Raw genomic sequence first — 14,845 nt, 5'->3', positions numbered from 1 at the left:
TCACTTGCAAACGAATAACCATCCATCATCAAACATGAAGAAGATATAATGTTTCGACTCAAACTAGGAATAAAATAACAATTATTCAACTCCATAATAAAACCAATAACATTTACTCCAAAAATCGCCCTTTGTGCACTAGGGTTCCATCCCAATTTATAGGGAGATACAAGGGACTTTTTACATGATCACATTACCCTCACTCATCTAATAAATTCAAACAATATGATGTACAAAATGATCAAAAAGGTAAATGTATACAATTTTGTTTCTTCGTTCAAAGTCACGTAGAACATGCCTCCTTCCTCTAAACTTTCCAAGAGACAATCTTTGGTCAATAATTTTGGGATTTCCATATGAAGCTTTATATCCTTCCCGGTCATTCGACTCCTCGCATGGTGAAGTCTAATGGGAAGTTATCTCTATCTTTTTTTTTGTTCTCATCCTCCCTCTCCTAACCTTCAAAAACCAAGTTCATCCTCGTATACTATCAAACACAAAAGAAATCTAATTCCTTTGTTGAAGGTCCAATGAAAGTTCATCGAAGGCCGACATTAGTTTCAAAAGAGTCCACTCTATCAGCGCTGTATTTTCAACCCCTAACCTTGTGTGCTTTAGGTTTTGCAATAAATTTTTGGAAGTGACAATCCTTTTTGGCGAATCCATACATGCTCTAAATCAAATATGTTCATAATCTTTACTTAACCACCTGATGGTTTTGAACAAATCACATTGTTGTAGAGTCATTCAAAATGCAAGTATTCAGTATATTCAAATACTACCTTATTGCTACATTTTTCTCTATTCACGGCTATTTGGTTTTTCTTACTATTCATGAGAAACATTCATTCCTACCTTTGAATTCTTCAATCTATGAACCACATGATTCTTCTTGTGATTTTGTTTCCATCAGTTAATCATACAATCTACCTCTTACCATTCATTTTTTGGGATGTTAGTAAATTCTCATGGCAACACATGGGGAACTCCACTAATCTTTTTGGGAACCGTTTTTTCAACTAGTAATTCTATTATATTGGTATAATGCATAGGTGAAAGCAAGTGTTAACAACATTAATGTCACACTGTCAAAGGAATAATCGATGACATGGTTATATTAGGGGAGTATGTTTCTATGCTTCATCAACTACAATTATGGTGATTATAGGATTCGTGCTCCCTTCAGTACTACTGCTTATATTTCAAACATTCAATGCATTTTATGAAGTTTCTATCCTACAATCTAAATATCTCATACTTTAAGTGATTGGCCTAGAACTTTAGATATCTTAGTCATGACTCTTTAGCCTCGTTGGCCTAAAAGATATATATATTTAGAAAAATCAAAATGGGATGGAGGAAGTATATAGTTTACAAGGTCATCCAATCAATCTACAAACCCTAATCAGCACATGATTTCTTTTCCCCGCTTGAAATTTACACACGTTATATATTCTAGAATAAATACAATTTCAAGTGGCCACAACCGGATCATTGTTGAGTTGCAGAATCATCAGGTCACTTCCGTCAGCATCAGTTAAAGAAGTGCAGTAACTAGCACTCCCAGTCCCAGAACTCCAACGACGACTTTGCGAACTACTGGCTTCTCGTCAATGGCAACGCTCGGCCAGCCAGCGTTAGGCAAGTACCCGACCGCCTTCGCCATGACATGGTGACGGTGCAGCCACGACCCGCGGTACAAGAACTCAGAATCATCGACGCCATTGTTGTCCCCTTTCGTCAGGATGTCGACGCCGCCGCCGCCGTCCTGGCGCTCGCGGACCTCGATGACGCGGTGGACGACCGGGACGTCGCCGTGAGCCGGCTTGAACAGAACCACGTCGCCTGCTCGGATGGGGTTGCCGCCGCCTTCACCGCGGTGTAGGCCATCAGTGCGTGCGCCAGCAGCACGCCGAGCAGGATGAGCTGGGACAGGGTTGGCATAAAGCTCTGTATCGATGCTTAGCTTCTTCAGAAGAATTCAGTAGTTTTTGTTATCGGCCAGCCCCATAGCTGGTTAGCTCACAGTGGAATATGATATGCTGTGCGTATTGGATTCATACGCCGGGCATCGATCGCAGAACCGTTTTCTGTTCATCTCTTGCTTGCTTCGTTGGCATTAGTGTTGAGATCGATTGAGCCTGTCCTACTGGAAGGCTCGTCACATGAAAACCCTGTTCTTCAGTGCAATCATCAGATTCTAAATTGGATGGTGAGCCGACCATTATGTGCACCCCCAAAAGTAAATGTCTCGTAGAATTGCTTGAATTTATGCTTTGCCGGCAGTCAGTTTGATTGCCTTTGCCTGCATGTACGAACATTTGAATTTATGTATGAACATGCCTGGTTGTTTGAGCCGAGCTGCCTTTTAACCACCGGGAAATTCCCTTGTTCTTGCTGGCCGATGCGGGTTCCCCCCTTGTCTTTCCTTTCGAACCATAACTGAGGGATGTCTTCTTCTCGGTGTTCTTGGCATCCTGTAGCTGTTCTAGGACCTCGACCACCTGCTCCATGGAAGGCCTTTGCATGGGATCAACAGAGAGGCATCGGGATGCTAGTTTTGCAGCCTTCTCGGCCCCGGGAAGCGAATAATGCACCCCCAGACTAGAATCCACGATGCTCCTGATCCGGGGCTTCCTTTTTTCAAGGTATGGCCTGGCCCAATTTACTAGGTTCATTTGATGTAACAGCCGGTTAGTGTTCCATGCACGTTTTCCTGACAGCAATTCTAGGAGTACAACTCCAAAACTGAAGACGTCGCTCTTGGCGGTAACATGACCTTCACAATGTGAAAGAAAATCAGATTAAATGAACAAACTAAATCCAAGATGCTTCGGGCTTAGTAGGAGCAACTCCAATAATAACCTCTCTAAATGCTAAATAGGAGTTGCCTCAATTTCTCAAAAGGCTTCTAAATTTGCTTCAACTCCAGCAATAGCTCTCAATTTTAATTTATAATAAAGAGCGCTTTAAAGCCTTATAGGAATGGATGCTGGAGGAGGAAATTTGGAGACCTTCCTAAAATAGAGGGTCTATAGTAGAGGATCTGCTGGAGTGCATCTTCTTAGTTTAACCCTCTAAATTTGAGATAGAGAGAGGGTTTGCTAGAGTTGCTCTATCTTTTATTTTCCGAGTAGCTTAGACCAGTCTCGGTGCATAGTTTCATGGTGATAAAACTCCTCTCACATCCCATAAAACTCCCTCCTTCTCTCTCCTCACCATGATAGCAAAATTGATGATGTGGCATAGAATTTCATGCCATAAAACTCTCCATGAAACTCTATTAAACTGGTCTTAGTGTGTTATCTCAATTAATTCTGAAATTAAGCTGACACACGTTATGCGGAACGAATAAGTTCTAGCAAGAAACCGTAGTGTGTTTATTTTGCAAGCCTCAATATAGTAAGCCTAGATACGAGCCTACGAAGACTGAGCTAGGAAGGAAGTAGAATACATAGTACCTGTCGTAACATATTCCGGGAGGGTGTACCTACTCACAGCTCTCTTGGAGACATGGCTCTCGTCTCTGATCCACCCATGCTTCACCAGCCCAAAATGAGAAATCTTGGCATCATAATTCTGATGAAACGATCCAACTATCAGTTCAAACAATTTTATTATTTGGTCAGTCCAAAGGGGCAAAAATATGGAAGACTGCATACTACCGCGTCCAGAAGGACATTAGTGGCCTTGAAGTCAGGGAGAATGATTTCAGCATCCTGACTGTGGAGAAATTTGAGCCCCTCTGCCGTTCCAAGGGCAATTTTCATCCGGGTGTTCCAAGGAAGCGTCTCAAAACGACCTGCGCATTGAAGTATATTAGAATAGTTCATGTCCGATATAAATATATAAAAAAAAACTTGGCTGGCGGGGAAGGACTGCCCTTTGTGGTATTACAACTGACTGGGAAGGAACAAGTAACACCCATGATGCGTGATGGTCAAAATACATTTTCTTTATGTGGGGATGCGTAGGATCCTAGAATGTTTGACCATACACTTTGAATGCTTTTCTCTCTCCGTTCGGTTCTTGAGTTTATAGGGTGCATCCTTAGATAAGTTGTAAGGCTAATCACAATGGGGGTTTCATGGTGAGTTTCACGGCATTAATTACCATGACACATCAACATTTTTGATGATGTGGCACTGATTTAATGAGGGAATAGAAGGAACCAGTTTCATCCCCATGACACTCTGCTCACTCGTTTCCAAGACGTTGGAAATAGCGTGAAACAACCACTGTGACCGCCGTTGTTTCATGGGGATCCTGTTTCATGGGAAATGGTGTGAAACGACCAATAGATCAACTAGCATTTATTTACACTGGTTAGCTTTGGAAACAGTGAAATGAAACTCTCCATTGTGACATAGTGTTTCATTCATCCCCCAAGCTGACTTGGCATTCTTGGAAACAGTGATATGAAACTCCCCATTGTGATTAGCCTAACAAACACTACTACAAAAGTGATTTATAGAAATGCCCTATTTTTTTTAGGGGCGGGTTCACACAAAAGAACAGGTTACTGTAGCAATTGACCCGCTCCTGAAAACACCTTTTTCAGGGATAGGTGATGGTGTCACCCGCACCTGGAAATGAACTTTTAGGGGCGGGTGGGGACGTCACCTGCCACTGAAAATGATCCCCATTTTCAAGGGCGGGTAACACCCCCACCCGCCCCAACAAATGATTTTAAAATTTATTCCGAAAACTCGTTCAACTCATAAAAATATAGCAAAGCATATAAAAAAGGTTTTTTTGATGAAACTTGTACCATAAGATAATTATGACTTATAGAAAAGGAAAAAATATATATACCAAGCACATTTCAATATAATGATTAAAGAGTGTGAAAATCTCAAAGATATAGCTTGGTGTATCTAAATTTAAATTCGATCCGGAAATTAACATTCAAATCAGTGAATTTTTTGGCGGGCACAATATTCTCAGGGGCAGGTCATACCCTAACCCGCCCCTGTAAACAGCATTTGTAGGTGCAAGAAGTAGGGACGGGTTTCACGCCAGCCCCTACAAATGATGTTTTACCTGTCCTAGAAACATTTTATGTAGTAGTGAAAAATTTGTGGAGGTGGAGTTTGCTTTTGCTTAATGAACTTTTGTGTGGTTCTACTTTGTAAGATGTTTCTTTTCCCTTAAGTGAAATCTTGTCTTATTATTTAAGTTAGATCGTTTATGTTGCTTTCGCATGTTCTATTTTTATCTCCTTCATTGCAGTCTTTTTAATCATGTGCGTTTTTCTTAGCATAGTGTAGTAATCTTCTAGAATGTGATACATAACCTTAACCAAGCTGGTCAAGTAAATTCCTGAACCTTGGTTTCACCCTATAAGCTTGCAACGTAACCTAGGTCAACCATGACCAACTGGACTCGCAACCACAACTACCCCTGGTAGGGGGACCCAAACTAACCATAGGTGCTACCAGCCGCTATGCCACTATTTTTTGTTTGCCACAACAAGGTCTTGTTTTTATCAATAGGAATTGAACCCTAGTCATTGTCTCCTTAACTAGAGAGCTTACCGCTACACTACAAGAGTGATATCCGATATCTAGTGAAACTTCAAAAACACTTCAAGTTTGGTAACAAATGTTCTAGACAAAACTATAGACAGTCTACAGAAGCACATTTCAATCTTGACTTTAATTTTAATGCTAAAAGAGACAAAATAGAAAGTTTGCACCGACTTCTTCTCTCCCCTTGTTTGAGAAAGGACCGAAGTCCCAGCCTTTGCTTGAAGGCATGCCAGGACCGGGGTTCAAGCCCCGGCCAGCTGGCTCCCAGCTCTCAGACCGAGCTGCAAGCTCATCTGCACCCCCCCCCCTCCCCCCGTTTCATCTTCCTTTGGATTCAAGTGTCGTGATCTTTTAGAAAAAAGGAAAAGTTCAAGATTAAATTTAAACTGTGTTGACTGTTAAAAAAAGCTTTTCAGCACTTTTCATGTCAGTTTATTGCCAAAAAACCAAAAGGTTTTTTTACATTTCTTTTGATTTTGTGGTTTCTGTATGATATTTGACTTGTTTAAATATGCAATGAATTTCAGTAGCATGGGACCAAAGTTCATAGGCTTACTCCTGAATAGATGATCGTCCAAACTCCCACAGGACATGAATTCATAGACGAGTAGACGTTGTTCGTCTTCAAGGCAGTACCCGATGATCTTTACAAGGCGTGGATGTGACAGCTGTGCAATGTACTTAACTTTAGCCTGTGGAATCAGACGATCGAATATAGCATGTCAAACAATGCGAATCTGACATAAACCTTGAAGAACTTTATAAATAAATCAATGCTACTAACCAGCCACTCTTGATGATCCATGTAATAAGCATTCTCATTGAGCTTCTTGACAGCAACGACCATCCCTGTGCCTTCTTTAGCTGGGGCAAGCGTAGTCTCATCAATCCACCCCTTATATGTCGCCCCTAAACTACCCTCACCTAGCATAGTTTGTGGGCTGAAGTTTCTCGTGGCCATCTTCAGCTCATTAAAAGTGAAGGCCTTAACATTCACCGACTCCAGAATCTCATCCTTACTCCGTGGGTAGAGTAGCGTGGATACTGCAGGACCATGGCTACTGGAGGTGCGTGGATTGAAAATCGCATTCCAACCTGCGAGCTTGGAGCTTTCCCCTAAACAGTATCCCAAGACCGTTAATTTACGGATACTTTCCCATCATGTTTTAGCCGGATTAAGTAGCTGCTCCTATTACTTTATTTGATTTCCATAACATAAAGTACATGCAAAAGCTCAAATGTCACATGAGTGTGAATTTTCATATTAGCTTAGAAATTAAATTAAACTTTCACAGGATAGTTAATAACATTGAAAAGAAATGCAGAGATTAGCTAAAAACTAGCATCAATATTTGAACTTTCCAATCTATCTGATTTTAATATCACACGATAACTAATATCAATAGGAAATCAGACAAAGTTCGATGTATACTAGCATTTATTAGTAACCTTGCTCTAATACACTTGAAAATGAAAGACCCATTCTTTACGCATGAAAAAGCATCCAATAGGACAAGTAATAGCAGAGATAGTCTTTTTAAATATGTACAAACTACAAAGTCAGGAAGCCCAAAGTATATATTTTTTATTAAAATAAACCCAACATTCTCAACATGAGTTGCAATGTCAATGCACATGGTATTGTTTTAAGCTAAATCTTTCTTTGTGAATCTGCATATCCAGTCCAGAGAAACAGAGTAGGAATCCCATGCCAAATCATGATTTTATGAGGCATAATTATCAATCAAACCCCGGCATGTCCCTTGTAAAGCTGCCAGGCTGGCGATAAATACGCATATTCAAAACTTGCTTACAGCTTCCACATGGAACGTGTCTAAATACAAATAGTACATCTTTTACACTTTCGTTTTCACCTCGTGTAAGTTGGTTTATGCACGCATGTTCCACGTGGGAGAGCTCCTAAGCAGATTTTGGATGCATGGCATTACATTCTAGGAGCCAATTGACCAAAATGTAACTGAACTAAATCAAATAAAGATTATCTTCTCACTGATTACCAAAGTGCATGTAAAATGTCAAATATTTCACAAATTTTGTATTGTAAAGCTAAAAAGTAAGAATATTCACAATCATAACCATAAAAATGGAAATCTGCGCTAGTGGGAAGGCATCAGCCATCAGACTATGGGCGTGGTTGTGATGGATTTGAATCATGCAACGCTTGAGTTGATTACTTCTTGGTTTTACCCAACAAAAATCGAAACAAATTCCCAAAGTGTATATGAAAAATTCTGAAATTACCAATTACCCTAAAATCTTGGTGGGCCCACAGAAAAAATTCTTATCAGATTTTTATCAATATCTTTTATGCTATGTAGTCAGCTTGATTGTTTAAAGGGTATTACATTTATCATCTAAAACCAATATAAAATAGAGTATATGCACAGAAATGTATGAGCAAAATTAGAACAAGTACCAGCTGAGGAGTCGGGGCAAAAAGAAGCATGTCCACCTGAAGATGCAAATGAATCCTCAACCTCAATGATCTCCTGGAAAAGTCATATTGTTAGGAATGTACATGAATGATTTCCACACAACTACTAGTCTTGAGAAAATTTATCTGTTGGGAAAGAGTTTTGATCCTTCTCATTTCAGTATCGATCATCTTGAAATAAGATTTGTTGTGACCACCTAAATCACAGTACATTGCTTTTTTTTTTGTCAAGCATGTGGTATTCATGTGGATATGAAATACATCTATAGATCGTTGGGTTGACACATTTAAAATTACAGCACCAAGAATAAAAGCATTTATATAAAAATAAATATGTACTATCATGTATCATCTACCGTAAGCTGTATCAATTCTAACCTTTACATTATCTCAACTCCGAAGGCTTAATATATGATGGTGTTATATCCAAGATTTTCATTTCCCTAGAAGAGTAGTATTAGATAGATATGAAAAAAGGTCATACAATGCATCGTTACTATCGTATTTATTGATTCATAGGCCAGACAATTAATTGTTTTGGTGTTTGTGTCTATGACAGTGGACAATAGTATGAATATGATTTCTAATCATAAATATCGAGCCCAAGTTGTATATCTATTAAGAAATAGGTATTGTTTTAGCCTTTTTTACAAAACAGTTAATGTTTTGCAGTTTTTAGGCCATTCTCAGTGGCCAGTTCCTATTTCTAGATGTCACATTACCTAGAATGGGATGAGTCTATGAATGAAATAAATCTCTACGATGCAAAGATTTTGTTTCACGGTTTCATATGCTTACCATAGCTTTTAAGCATTGCATGGTGTTGTGAATTGCAACATTCTTAGTGGAGTTTCACTCGGTTTCCGACATGTGGGGATGAGATGAAATGCTCTCAAAGTAGTTTCATTCGATTTCCAATATGTTGGAAACAGTATACACATGATTTAATCTAGATGAAAGCATATGTTTGGTTGTGACAGAGCGGGATGGGATGGAGCAATCCCACTTCATCCTACGTTTGGTTTTTGGAACATGAGGCAGGTCCATGCCTATAAGGGAATACACCCTCTAGTTGCTGGATGCACCCATCCCCTCCAGAATGAACCGATGGGGGCGTACCACTTCGTCCCTGTCACGCGCCTTCTCCCTCCATCGCGAGCTGTGACGGAGGGGAGGGGAGCGGCGGTTGGCATAGCTCGGCGAGCCGCGGGCGGAGGGGAGTGGGCCGGCGAGCCGTGGGCGGAGGGTAGGGGAGCAGCTGTCCCGCAGATCGGCGAGCCGCCGGGCTGAGGGGAGCCATGGCTGGCGGAGACCGGCGGAGGGGGGTGGGGTGGGGGGGGTGGTGAAGCGGGCCGGCGAGCCGCTCGGGCGGAAGGTGAGGAGGATGCAGTGGAGAAGATAAGGCTGGGAAAAAAAGGAAAGAAAGGGAAATCGAGCAGCTATCATTCTCGATCAAACACAAGGTATGACGACTACATCCCTAAAAACTGAGATGGGGTCATCCCACCTCACCTTACAACCAAACACATATTGCTAACTAACTTCTTTATCATTTCACCAGTTTTGTTGATATGCCAACTTGTTTAATGATAATGAAATTCCCACAGTCCTGCTGAGAATGTCCTTAGATAACTTTAGCCTACTTCCACCTTTTCTATTGTTCCTCATGCATGTTTGAACTGAGGGAAGCTTTAGAGAGTATTAATTGAGGGTGATAACACCCATCAACCAGCCACAATATCAGTGGTAGAGATAGAGGGGCAAATTGTGAAAGAGTTTGTACGAATAAACAAGAAAAACTTATAGCATGAGTTTTTGGAAAGAAATAAAGCGAACCTTACTATCATTGATGGAATCATCAGCATACACATCCTGTGTACCCTCATTTATTTCTTCATGCAGATTCACCTCCTGGAGATTCGTCGGGTATAGGAAGGTTTGCATTGGCATCAGATTTGCCCCCTCTGGAGCATAAAGAGATTCTCCTGTTTTTACTATGTTTCTGATTTGAAAGGACTGCTTGCCAAGATTTGTGGACCACTGAATGTGCTGGGATGTGTAATTTTCAATATTAGAATCGTCAGTCAAGAGCAATTTAAGATTAGGCATATTCTGTATAATGCTTGAAAATGCTGCAGCTGCGTCTGATGACACTGGTAAACGATATCCAGTGATGTCCAACGTGTGGAGCCTCTCCAGCTTGCTAAGATAGTTGGGCAGCTCAAGGAGAACCTGTGCCAGGTTCAGATACTGCAAATTTACAAGACCTATAATAGACTCTGGCAACTGATGAAGCTCAGAGCAACCTGATAAGTTCAAGAACCGAAGAGAAACAAGTTTGCCGAAAGATTCTGGTAGAATCTCCAGTCTAGAACAACCTGACAGGTTTAGATCCTCTAAGTTTGTTAGGTCAGCAAATAAATGAGGAAACTGTTGAAGCTCAGTGAAACCTGACAGATCCAAGGTTCGAAGTTTATGGAGTCCACAAAGATATTCTAGTACTTTATTACTAACTCCAGGACAGTGTGAAAGGTTAAGATATTGTAGTCTTTTGAGATCACCAAGTGTTGGAGGCAAGTTTTGAAGTTTGTCACATCCTTGTAGGTTCAGATATGTTAACTTCTGATAAGAACCAACAAATGCGGGTAACTCCTCAAGAGATGACTCTGAGAGATCCAGGACCTCAAGTTTTTGTAAACTACTCATCTGATCCAGTACTGCACGGATCTTCGATCCAGAGCAATCGAGGTACCTCAGGTGTTTCAAATAGCAAATGGAACCTGGCAGTTCCACAATATGACAACTGGCAAGATCTAAGACACGTAAGTGGTTCAGTTTCGAGAACGCATCTGCACGAAGCTTCGATGCCGAACTGTTTTTGAATGATACTGCTCTTGCCTTGGTGAGCAACTCTTTCAGGGATGTTGTTTGTCCAGTGTCATTCATCGCAAGCACATAGTTGTAACTGATCTTTTCAGCTGAAGGGCTAATTGACAGGTTGCCACCATCCAAAATTATGAGATCATTACCAGCAACATATTTTGCAAATGCATGCACCATGCTGTGCACTTGGAGTGCCATAGTACTTCGAGAAGCCTGACAAACATACAAAACAGAATATTAATCGCTAGTATGCTAAAATAAACTGCCTGTTTAATCTGGATTAACTATTGACTGTTTAATATGAGAGACTTCTGTTTTAAAATAAACAAACCCATCCTTCAGAGCCGTATTGACGGGGAAATTAAACCCTTTCTTTTTGTATGTGTGGTTGCAACTAAGGCAAGCTAAACAGGATCCGGCACATATTGCACCAATATTTGACGTGCATGCCGCAGATGATTAGTGCCCTAGTTGCTGCAAAAATTTCCCACTCTTTTATGAGCCTCAATTAGATTAGCTTACAGACCAACACAAAGTTTCTTCCTGCTGAAAAAACAAAGTTCACAAGATCTTGTTTGCCAACAAACACTGAAACGTGCATAAGAAAAGGTACAATTGCAAATAAAGAAAAGTATTTTATAAATAAATTCCCATGAGTTTAGCATAACAGACAATGGAAACTCTAGAATTTGCATGTTCCAATCACTTGTAAATTGTAATGCAAATAAATGGAGCTAAATAATGTGATTTCCTCATAGTTACACATGTTGCAGAGGACTTTAGATCATCTACTTAATAATTTCCATCTTTAAAAGAAATATATTCTTAGAGCACATCACTTTTTGCTTATTCAAAATGTTCAGCCAAAACACCACGTGCGCAATCAAGACCAACACTGAAAATGACCTGTAAGTTAAGCAATTTAATAATGTGTTAGTCCTTTTAAACCAAGGTGATTGTACTAGGAGCACAATCATGATGAAAACTAACATACTTTTGCTTACGCATGCAGGTAAACTCTTGACATGGATTCATCATTTGATTTAAAATTTATACTTCTAATATTCTGAGGAGTATATTGCTGCCATCATTTCTTCACTCTAGTTCAAGGAAGTAAAGTCAAAGAAAGAGTAAAAACACAACCACACACAAAAGGTTACTTATTATGAGAGCAAATTGCACAAACTACGAGCATTTGAGTAACTTCATAAGTTAATATTGTTCTTGCTTCCTTCTTTCACTTCTTGCTACCACCAGGACAATACAACTTGTGGCTCTTTGTGATAAAATGCACTATACTTTTAGTTTGGTGTTACAATTAATGGCCGGTAGTTTGTGCAGTTCCTTCAATAAATGTATAATAAACAGTAATTAGCAGAAGAAAATATTTAATATTATGTTGGCAAATTTAATTTGGGTAACTTACAGATGGCATATCTTGAATTTGCAGGAAATATATGGATAAAAGTTCCTCAATGTACATCTCTCCCTGAACATTAGTAGGTAGCGTCCCATGTTTGGACCCAACCATGTCTAGTGCCACCCACTGCTGGATAAGTTTCTCCTTATCAATTATAGATCCTCTAGGGAAGATGGACAAGTAAGAAAAGCATAACTTCAATGCCGATGGCATATCATAATACATTTCGCCGAATGGTGCGAGCACTTCAACCCGATCGGAAAATGTGCTTCCTAATTCCCATATTTCCTTGCCACTTGCCCATAACCAGGCACCCTCATCCTTGTTACGCACCAATGAACCAAGAGAATATGCTACTGCTGGTAAGCCTTCACACTCCTTCACAATTTGCTTTCCAATTTCAATGAGATTTGTGTTTCCATCTCCATTATCAAATGCACTTTGAGAAAATATTTTCCAGCAATCAGCTTCAGATAAAGGACCCAGCTTATATGGTGGAATAGTGTGCAATAACTCTGCAGTTGTTTCACAGGAAGTGGTCACGATGATCTTGATGCACATCCTTTTACCCCCTAACATATCCTTTAACTCGGCTAGTTGGTTTTCATCTGTGCTAAACAAGCCATCCAACACAATCAAACAGCGCTTGTCATGAAGAAACTCTCGGAGGTGTTTCTTTATAGAGTGAAGATTGTTTCGAGTTTGATCATTTGCGGTAACTTCCGAAATGATAATTTCTTCTGTTTGGTTAACACGTGAGATTATACCACTAGCAATTTCGTTAAGATCAAACTTCCTCCTGCTCAAATCGATCCAGATACGTAGATCAAAATTCCACCCTTCTCCAGCCTGGTCATAAAAAATTAATCTTGCTAGAGTCGTCTTGCCCAAACCCGCAAGGCCAACAATAGGAATGATGGTTAGATTATCTCCATCATTCTTCAAGAGCAAAGTTTTTATAATTTCTTTGTCATTATCCCTTCCGATAGTGGCAGTTCCGTCAAACACTGGCTCCTTGCTAGATGGCTTGTGATCGCATAAACAGGGCTGCATTAAACTGTACATGACAGAATCTTTCACCGATAGATCTAACTTCCTTCTGAGCACCTTCATCATTTGTTCTCCACTATGATGCATCAAAAAGGGAATTGCTGAACACAATGATTTTGCCTGGAAAATTTACAGTGAAACTGTCGCACAGAGAGATCCATTTTCTGCTACTTATTATCATAAATTCTAACAGAAGTTCTAAAATTATGATATAGATATACTAAGAGAAATGTGGTGTCAGAGTTGCAATAGCTCATCATTGATCATGCATAGGCATAGAAGGATGTTTTAGCATCAACAGAAGTCTATTATGAAAATCGATCTCCAACAAAGTTATTTTTGGAAAAGACTGCTTCGTTGCAATAAAGGGAAAACAATATAGAAGACTGAATAATACTAATATGCTACGCTCTCACTTAAAAAGTTATGCAGAATTAATTCCTAGTGAAAGTAGCATCTCGATTTCTTCTGAAAATGAGTTTATCATACCCTTGCTATCCAGGATCCGCTCTTGGGAGATCTGACGATGCCACAAGGGTCTTCGAACTCATCCAGGAGATCTTCCATATCATAGGCGATCTGCTTGATGTCCCTCATCCAATCCTGCGCCTCCGCAGGCATCTTGAAATACAGCCTCTCCAGGCTTCCCAGCACATCTTGCAACCTCGACATAGTGCGGCCCACATGAGCCACGTCATCAAATTTGCTTGATGGCAGCTCCAAACGGCGAGCATCGCTCGAGGCCAGCCGGCGCAGGAGTCGGTCAACGACGGCACCAGCGGTGGCCATAAGGCATGACGGTCTCGAGTTGTTTTTCTTTCTAGGCCTGGAGGGGATGGCGTTTTTCCTTTTGATGGAGAGGACGGTGATTCTGATGCTTGGTTGGAGGCCACACGAATAAAGACGAAGACGAAGACGAAGACGAAGACTGCTTCATTTGTATCCTTCTACGCACGCCGTGAGAACGGCACCTTACCTACCACCGCCGTGAGCACGACACCTTACCTACCACCGCCGTGAGCACCAGGGCACATGGACAAGCGACAACTGCGCCAAGTGGAATTGAAGCAGCTTTGCTATAAAAAATGCAGTACTCCTTGCGATCACAAATAACCATTTTTATTTTAGTTACATTGCAGTCACACACATTTAAACTTCGAATGATAATATCACCTTAGTATTTTAAATGAATTTTAAGAACAGTATCGCTATATTTATCTTTAAAACTATACTAGTAAAATACACGTTCGGCATGTATGTGGTTTCAAAATAAATCTAAAGAAACAAAGATTTATATTTATACATTAATGAACTGCCGATGCTATGACGAACTGGGGCAGCGAACCCGGAGAGGAGCAGCTTTTTTGCATTGCCAAAATTAGCTGTCAGTCAAATGGAAATTTTCAAAGCATGGGCAAAATTTGGCTTACTATAAATCAAACATGCCGGCCAAATCCATAAACCAACCAACCTTGGAGAAGAGCTCAATCTTGCTAGAGATAAAGG

At 40.3% G+C, this 14,845-nt stretch overlaps 2 protein-coding genes and 1 long non-coding RNA gene across 6 annotated transcripts; 1 reads left to right on the top strand and 2 right to left on the bottom strand.

Annotated features, from left to right (window-relative positions):
- Positions 1-1,312: 1,312 nt before the first annotated feature.
- On the bottom strand, positions 1,313-1,981 carry LOC112883090 (signal peptidase complex catalytic subunit SEC11C-like; the record flags this gene model as incomplete). The annotated part of the gene is made up of 1 exon (XM_025948320.1): positions 1,313-1,981. A coding segment is annotated over one exon (444 nt), but the record flags the coding sequence as incomplete, so codon positions are not given.
- A 54-nt stretch (positions 1,982-2,035) lies between these two features.
- On the bottom strand, positions 2,036-14,268 carry LOC112883088 (disease resistance protein RGA2-like). 4 transcript variants are annotated; one of them, XM_025948316.1, is made up of 9 exons: positions 13,829-14,268; positions 12,296-13,459; positions 9,823-11,082; positions 7,969-8,041; positions 6,316-6,647; positions 6,088-6,223; positions 3,666-3,802; positions 3,462-3,579; positions 2,036-2,779 (listed from the first exon to the last, which is right to left on the bottom strand). In XM_025948316.1, the coding sequence occupies exons 1-9, from the start codon at positions 14,126-14,128 to the stop codon at positions 2,328-2,330; spliced, it is 3,972 nt and encodes a 1,323-aa protein (XP_025804101.1). In that variant the 5' UTR covers positions 14,129-14,268; the 3' UTR covers positions 2,036-2,327. The 4 variants fall into 4 exon arrangements, with proteins under 4 accessions (XP_025804101.1, XP_025804103.1, XP_025804102.1 ...); XM_025948318.1 differs by having other exon boundaries at positions 12,296-13,415; positions 13,829-13,965; XM_025948317.1 differs by having other exon boundaries at positions 12,296-13,440; positions 13,829-13,959.
- LOC112883091 lies at positions 9,323-10,090 on the top strand. Its single transcript, XR_003226755.1, has 2 exons — positions 9,323-9,449; positions 9,889-10,090. It is a non-coding gene; the product is annotated as an uncharacterized LOC112883091 (long non-coding RNA).
- Positions 14,269-14,845: the final 577 nt, after the last annotated feature.

The sequence above is a fragment of the Panicum hallii genome, chromosome 2, assembly GCF_002211085.1.
Source record: "Panicum hallii strain FIL2 chromosome 2, PHallii_v3.1, whole genome shotgun sequence".
NCBI lineage: Eukaryota > Viridiplantae > Streptophyta > Magnoliopsida > Poales > Poaceae > Panicum > Panicum hallii.
Note: the sequence above shows the minus strand (reverse complement) of the source record. Positions and strands in the feature narration are given on the sequence as shown.

Bases quoted from the DNA above. Each gene is read 5' to 3' on its own strand.
- LOC112883088 (XM_025948316.1), bottom strand. From the start codon at position 14,128: ATGGCCACCGCTGGTGCCGTCGTTGACCGACTCCTGCGCCGGCTGGCC. The intron at 3,803-6,087 runs GTAAGCCTATGA...TTCAATGCGCAG, and splicing joins GGACGATCATCTATTCAGGA to GTCGTTTTGAGACGCTTCCT. The intron at 2,780-3,461 runs GTACTATGTATT...CACATTGTGAAG, and splicing joins CCCGGAATATGTTACGACAG to GTCATGTTACCGCCAAGAGC.